Below are 7,500 nucleotides of genomic sequence, written 5' to 3'. Positions count from 1 at the left end.
TTATTTCTCCCAAATCTTCTGAGAATGCTAATTATTTGTCCTTCAAACAAGGCAGATAAGGTTCTGTACTTTGTACTCTTTCCGACGGGCTTGACCCTCATCTCTAGCCAGAGAATGAAAAATTAACCTTTTTTACATAAATCCCATGAAGATTGTATAGAAAAAGTGCAAATAGCCAGAATTATCGAGAAAAATGGTGTTAAGTGTAACCTTCTAGCATCTCATATCCAACATCGCTTTGTTTTAACGTTCTCCGATACACGAGGTGAGGCGTCACATCTCGGTTGCTTGTCACGTGCTTTGCCAGATGAGCGGGAAGTGGATGCACAAAGAGTGTATTACGTGATGTCTTCACCATGCCTGTCTAGAAATTAACGAGAGAGAAAAAGAAGCTTATCGATCAGGGCCGGTTGCTCGAAGCCTGGTTAGCGCTAATCGTTGGTTAAGAGGTATCAGAATCTATAGGTTTCCATGGTATTTAACGCTGGTTAGCGCTAACCATGCTTCGAGCAACCAGGGCCAGGGACCCGTTTCTCGAAAGTCCCGAAACTTTACGGGCCATTTTCGGGTGTCACAATTCCTTTTGTATCTCAAGAAAAGAGAGGAAAGGAAAGGAACTTTTTAGCGTTTTTTTAGCGTTCTAGCGCTGAAGCACTAATTGGGGACACTTTAAATTGAAATTAACAATTAACACAAATCAAGTCAAATGTTGGTTTTTGAGGAGAGGGGAAACCGGAGTACCCGGGGAAAACCTCTCGGTGCAGAGTAGAGAACAAACAAACTCAACCCACATATGACGTCGAGTCTGGGAATCGAACCCGGGCCACATTGGTGGGAGGCCAGTGCTCTCACCACTGCGCCATCCCTGCACCCACGATTTAAGTCGTCAAAGTTCACAGTCCTTTTTCTTTTTGTTACCTTAAAAACATGTTTAAAGATCGGCTTTCCAAAACAAGTGGTTGGCAGTTTCACATATGGCTATTCGGACCCGAAATGTTTTCGGGACTTTCGAGAAACGGGCTCCAGGTGCGCATGTACAAGAAACAAAGAGCCAAAACAGGTGAACAAAAACCTCTTACCAAACCTCCGTGATTGCTAACAGCGATGATAGATTTTGGATCAGAGGCGACCTGTCCGAGGTAAAAGGTGTTTGCAGGTGTGGGATGTATGGTTGTTGTTCCATCGCTATTCCTCCTTAACACCGTCATGCCTGGAGCCAGAAGGTGGTCATTTCTTTTCAGCTTTAAGTGAAGCTTTGTACCGAACGCGTCCATTATGTAAAATGGAGATGCTTGAGGTTCGATGTCTCGTTTATTCCTGGTGTGACTGTACATGGAGTACGTTATGAATTCTCCCTGATCGTTGGATTGGTAAGGGTGACTTATGTCGTACTCTGGAACTAAGAATTGCACGAACAAAGCAATTAGCACGGTCTGACTTTCCTTGGTCAAGGAATTTTATGTCGTTGATCCTGACAGTTCACCTTGTACTGACAGTGTAAAGAATCAAAACTCTTTTGAAGGAGTGTAACACCTGGCCTCGTCTCCCTCCTCACTTCTTTCTCCCGCTGTACCTCCAGCTGTTTTAATTCATTTTGAACACCAGGGCTATACATTTAGCCCAGTATCAATAATTAGGTCTCTCTTAATACACGTGCACTCTTTCTCCAAGGCATTACCTACAACAAAAGGCCTCTAAATGCTTCATCCTCACTATTAAACGGAAGAAGAGATATTGTGGCCCTTACCTTTATCGTGATTGTCTACGCCGAAATAGTGTCGAATTTCTCGTTTTGTCATGTGGTTGTGAAGTTTCTGTCAAAATGCAAATAAAATAATAGCCCTGGAGGGCCTTCATAAGGAAAAACATGACGCATATCTGGGAATCTTGAAAATACATATATGTTGTTTGCCAGCTGGGAGGTCCGTATAGCGAAAAACTGTCCTAGGCCTTTTCCAAGACTGAGGTCACAGTTTTTCGCTTTACGGACCGACCCTTAGCTGGTAAATAACTTCTTTTTTTTTTTTTTCCTCTCTCTCTTTCGCTTCCTCTCCGAAATCAATTGTTGACTCGCACCGCGCTTGATAGCGAATGTGGTATTAAAGCGACTTACAAACTGAACGTTTCAAAGACAAATATTTTTATTTGAATTCTATTTCTAAACCTCTTGTCTAATAAAAAGTAACTTCTGTATGTAAACGGACTCGGTGTCAAAAAAAATGGAAATTTAAGGTCATCACACAAGCTCACGCAACCAAGGCTAGGATTCCGCCCGCCGTGAGCGGGCCGGATGAGAAAATTCCGTCCGCTCCTGGAACCAATCAGATTGCAGGATTTGTTGAATTCCGCCCGCTCACGCACTAAGAAAAAAGTAAAGGGACCCTATCCCCTTCCTTCAGTTCCCTGTCTCCAGCTCGGACCCCTGTGCACTTCTACCTCCCCCATCATCAGCTCCGGCAGATCTATTCTCTGATAGGGAGCCTGGTCCTTGGCTTACAACACGACAGTTTATCATTTGCAACGCACTCTTCATTGAAATTACCTGAGACATAACTCCACCAGCTGGGACACCTGCGGAGCGCAAGACAGAAAAAAGACATTTTCGTATTCAAGGGTATGAAACTATCTCTAGATAGATAGTTTATTTAAATATACCTAGCAGCCTTGCGGCTGAATTGCGTATATTACAATAATGTAATTAAATAAATATATTAGATAACCTATATAAGAATATTCAAAATTATAAAACAATTTAAAAATCTATGAGCTAAAACCCTTTCTATATTTAAAAGCTATATTTACATTATCTACATAGGTTTCTGGGAAACGGTCGTTAATTAACTATTGTTGTTATATTTAATGGTGGAGGACATCATGAAGGTATTTTTAAAACGGTTTGTCTTCCACCGGGGGATTTCGAAACACCTCTTACGTCTTAAATTGTGCTTTGGACGGTTGGCACAAGGCAACAATTCACGAAGCCTGTGATTGTCGTTTTCGATAATGTTGCTAAAGAGATTGCTGCAGCTGTCGTCGATATAAGCCATGATCGGTGAAATGCCGGCTGCCTCTAAAACCTCGTGATAGTCTTAGCCTAAGCTTATAATAAAAAAAAAGCTCTTTTTGAACGCGCTCTAACTCCTGCTGCAAATATATAGGTAATGCATAATAGAAAACAGGAGTCGCGTACGTTAATATAGATCTAATACAGGCCACGTAGAAAGACTGGAAAGACCCCGCGGGAAGGATAGCAAATAATTTGGTCCTTGAAAGGTTCTTGAGAAAACTTTGCAAAATAGACAAATTTTTCTTTAGAAACCCTGGAATCTGTTTGTACATCGTTGGCGCATAAGTGTGACCTATGGTCGAGGCGTGCGCAGCTCTGCCACTTGAGCGTTATTGCAAAACAAGGAATATCAGAATGTGTATATTTACTTAATTGAAGAGTATAAAACAAGGCCGAAGCGAACATCAAGGAGATGATATCCGTCATCCTGAAAACCAAAAGATGAAAATCAGTCCATTCCATGAGCAAAAAGGAGTTAGTCATTGTTGGACAGAAGCTTGCTTGAGATTCCGCGCACCGGTGGCTCAGTTGGTTGATCACTGGGCTACCATGCGAAAGGTCCTGAGTTCTACTCCTGCCGGACCAACACTCAGGTTCTTTAAATAACTGAGGAGAAAGTGCTGCCTTTGTTATAACGTATGTAAATGGTTAGACTTTTAAGTCTTCTCGGATAAGGACGATAAACCGTAGGCCCCGTCTCACAACCCTTCAATGTTCATAATCCTGTGGGACGTAAAAGAAGCCGCACACTCGTCACAAAGAGTGCGGGGGCATGTAGTTCCCGGTGTTGTGGTCTGCCTGTGGTTTATCATGGTTGGGAGGGTAAATGCTCGGAGATACTAGTTACATCAAGCAACTCTAAAATCCGAGGCCAAAAAATAAAGATATGATATGATATATATGACATGATTCAAAAATGGTGTTGTAGTGTTCGTACCTGAAGAACGATTATCTAGTAACTCACAGTTTTGAAATTTGTCGCACACTTGGAATTTTCTTCGACGGTCAATACGTTTTAGACTAGTTTACTGAATATACTTGCATCAGATCTACTTTCAAAAGCAATTTACAATGAAGCCTTTCTCCAAACCAAATACAGTTTCCTTAAAATATCATAGGAGATAATCTAAGTTTAACCTGATCACTTATTTAAAAGCGCTGGCTACCTAAGCTAAGGAGGGTAGAGCGTAGATTCGGACGACGTTTGATTTTTTTTTTTTTTTCAGTAAAATTGATTCCTAATGGGTTTGATAATAAATCTTCAATACTAGCCTTTTGTGTTGGTTTAAGTAAAAGGAGCTCGACGTTTGATAATTTTGTGTCGGTAATGTAAAGGTGTCGAGGTAATTTTCAAATCAGATTTTTTTTTTCCGGAGGTTTAGTTGTCGTACATCTTGTTTACTATAATTTCAAACAAAAGACACTTTGCCCGTAGCGACGTTGATTTACTTCAATCATTTTACACCGCTCAGCCAAAAATGTCGAAGAAAATGCTTCAGGGAATGCTAAACTTGGTTCTGACAAGGTGTAACTGAAGGACGCAAGAGGTTTGATTGCCTAACGTTTTCTGCACCGTAATATGCCGCAGCCCGGGTTCTGCAATTAATAAGAATGCCTTGTTATTTGCAAGGTTTGGCCTTTTAATAAAACCAAACGTACTATTGACATTTGAGTTTAATAATGTCTTGCAAATGTCAACAGAACTGTATTGTTAACTGAAGGATAATTTTCCGAAAGCTCTTCTGTCAGCTTCTATGAAATCCAAATAGTAAACCAAGAAATTCATCTCTAAAATTATGAATATCTGGTCGGTTCTAAGTAAGAGTGATCATTGCAGTCAAGAGAGAGAAGTTGGGAAGGATACCTGGGTGTTTTTCCTCGTAGACCAAAATCAGCTTTTCGCTAAAAAAGGGGCGTTCTCTATTTAACAGTCGGGACAACTGTTTAAGGACACTGAACCTGGTAAGTAATGAATTTCCTTCCAGTTTTATCCACCGATACTGATTATACTGAGAAACATACCGAAACGACTTTTTTGTTTCACGATTGAAATCATAGCGAAGAACTACTCGAAAAAGTCCTCGAACAGCTGATGATTATTCAGTCCAGCGAATACTTCTTAATTTACTGACATGAAGTGATTAATCGTTAACATAACCCTTTCTACTGATTAAAAACTGAAGTCACATGCAATAAAAAATCAAAATGGATACTTGCTGGCTGTAATGATATGAAGTCCACACAGCGGGTCTTCCTTGGCCGTACCGTCTTCGAAACGTATCACCTCTAGAAATTCGCACAAAAAATCACTTAAGGGTCTCCATTAAATAGTTTGGAGTTTACTATTAAGGGTATCCGGTGTTTATTAAGTTTTATGGACCGGTGCGTGGTAAGACCAATGAGATGTTGAGGATAAGAGACGTGCAGGTGATATAACATGACAATTCACACGGTAATTTTAAATATCTTGCGAGACAAGAAAGCTGAAGGCAATATTTCGGTCACCATCCAGCTCTGGCTCCATCGGTAGCCAGTGCATAACGACTCGAAAATCTCTCTCTCATTTCTTAATTATACAAAGTAACTTCGTGCAATAAATTTCTTGTTAAGTTTTCTGGAGGAGGATATTTAACTTTTGAAATGTCCAACTACTGATGAATGGCTTCTCGAAACTATCTTAAGAAGAAATTTATGCACCACTTTAAATGCACTTTTTACTTTTATCGCCAAAAGGGCTTTTAACTTTCAGATTTTTCCGTGGTCCATCAGCTGTTATTTAGCAATGCACTATAAGTAACGGATGGTTCACAATCGGGATTGGACACATCTAAATTTACCAGAACAAGACGCAAACAAACGCAGCATTTGTTTTGAGATAAAAGCAAACCGCCTTCTAATATGCTTAGTGCTGTTATAAGTAACTTTCTCACACTACTAGACGCCGACATGTGCGTCTGAAGTAAGCAGCGAAAAAAAAACAGTAAATCAAATTTGAGCCACAAGTAACTGAAACAGGAAAGGGCACAAGTTCAAAACGCCGTGAAACCATGTGAAGTTGTTGTTGTCGCATCTGCTTCGCTGGTTACCCCCACAATTAGCCCCCAAGACCCAAATCTGGGATGAGAGTATGCCGAGTGTAGCGTTTATGATTATCTATTGCGGCGGAACTATTACTGCCTTTATCACTGCTTGGCGATGTGATACCTTTCCAATAATAATGCAACTCAACCCGCGACCTTTAGATTCATTAACTGAGCCTCCATCTCTGCAACACACGGAATGACTTGGTTAATCTTCCCTTATTCCAGAGGCCAAAGCAATCACTTGTTTACTTACCCCAGGGCTGATATCGCTATTTTGCTTTGGAACAAGAGGCTACAAGTAGCATATACTCGGGCCTGCAAAAGTACAGTGGTGTATCGTTAATTTAGCACTAAAGAAAAGAAAACAGAGAAGTCTGTCCTTCTCACATCGGCCTTACATTGCGATTCTCTGATGTTCGACTGTGTATGTAGTGAATACCCGGATCCAGATTATCTTCATTACAGGTGGTGACAATGACCACTGGACACGAGATGAAGTTTGAGAAAAGCACATTGTTTTTTACTGATCGATGGTTATTCTTGCTCAGTGTTTGAGAAAGGAAACGCTAATTGAACGGGTTAAGATAAAACGAAATGACTCATCGAAACATCTTTTGCAGAAAAAAAATGAAAGAGAAACGAAGGTGAGATGTATAAACATCTTTCAAAGATGACCAAACTTTCGTGCATTGATGCACGTAAAAAAACACTTTGTCACGTGCGCGACACGCGAAGACGTGCTCTATATCCTCAACTCTAGAAAATACTTTCAGAAGTACAAAGTCCCTTGAGGATGGCCATGCCAAATGAATCCATAGCACGAGAATCAAGTATTTAAAATATACCATTTGTTGTAATTTAAATACTCACAGTGGCATGCACCCAATTGCCAAAATAAATATGTTATTTGCCAGCTGGGAGGCCCGTATAGAGAAAAACTGTGGCCGAGGCCTTGAAATTGCTGCTCGAGGCCGCAGGTCGAGGGCAGCTTTTTCAAGACTGATATCACATTTTTTTGCTATATGGACAGACCCTTTGCTGGTAAATAATTTTTTTTTTCTTCTCCCTCTCTCCCATCCTCTCTTAAAATCACTTGTTTTAATTCCGGGGTTTAATTGTTGACTAGCACCGTGCTTGATAGCGAATGCAGTATTAAAGCGACTTACAAACTGAACATTTCAAAGAGAAATATCTTTTATTTGAATTCTATTTCCAAACCTCTTGTCTAATGAAAAATAATCTCTGTACTTAAACGGAGTCGGTGTCAAAAAAATTGTGTTTCGTTTCCGGAATGGTAAGGGCAGGAGAAAAGATAGAATGCTGTAGTGTGGATCACTTGCCCTGTCATTG

General features: G+C 40.5%; 1 protein-coding gene across 9 annotated transcripts in view; it reads right to left on the bottom strand.

Annotated features, from left to right (window-relative positions):
* The window catches only part of LOC138028505 (A disintegrin and metalloproteinase with thrombospondin motifs 6-like), a 46,643-nt gene that overhangs the window by 37,318 nt on the left and 1,825 nt on the right, over window positions 1–7,500 (bottom strand). For 3 of the 9 annotated variants that reach the window (XM_068876062.1, XM_068876065.1, XM_068876064.1), the window contains exons 2-8: window positions 6,404–6,465; window positions 5,285–5,353; window positions 3,436–3,494; window positions 2,543–2,571; window positions 1,748–1,814; window positions 1,080–1,399; window positions 211–364 (exon numbers count right to left, since the gene is read on the bottom strand). In XM_068876062.1, the coding sequence (XP_068732163.1) occupies window positions 211–364; window positions 1,080–1,399; window positions 1,748–1,814; window positions 2,543–2,571; window positions 3,436–3,494; window positions 5,285–5,353; window positions 6,404–6,465 (760 nt within the window). Of the gene's footprint in view, window positions 1–210; window positions 365–1,079; window positions 1,400–1,747; window positions 1,815–2,542; window positions 2,572–3,435; window positions 3,495–5,280; window positions 5,354–6,271; window positions 6,333–6,403; window positions 6,466–7,500 lie in introns of those variants that run through there. The other 6 variants (XM_068876063.1, XM_068876070.1, XM_068876067.1 and 3 more) reach the window with 5 other exon arrangements.

The sequence above is a fragment of the Montipora capricornis genome, chromosome 13 (assembly GCF_036669925.1).
Source record: "Montipora capricornis isolate CH-2021 chromosome 13, ASM3666992v2, whole genome shotgun sequence".
Taxonomy (NCBI): Eukaryota; Metazoa; Cnidaria; class Anthozoa; order Scleractinia; family Acroporidae; genus Montipora; species Montipora capricornis.
This window is presented reverse-complemented; position numbering and strand designations above follow the sequence as displayed.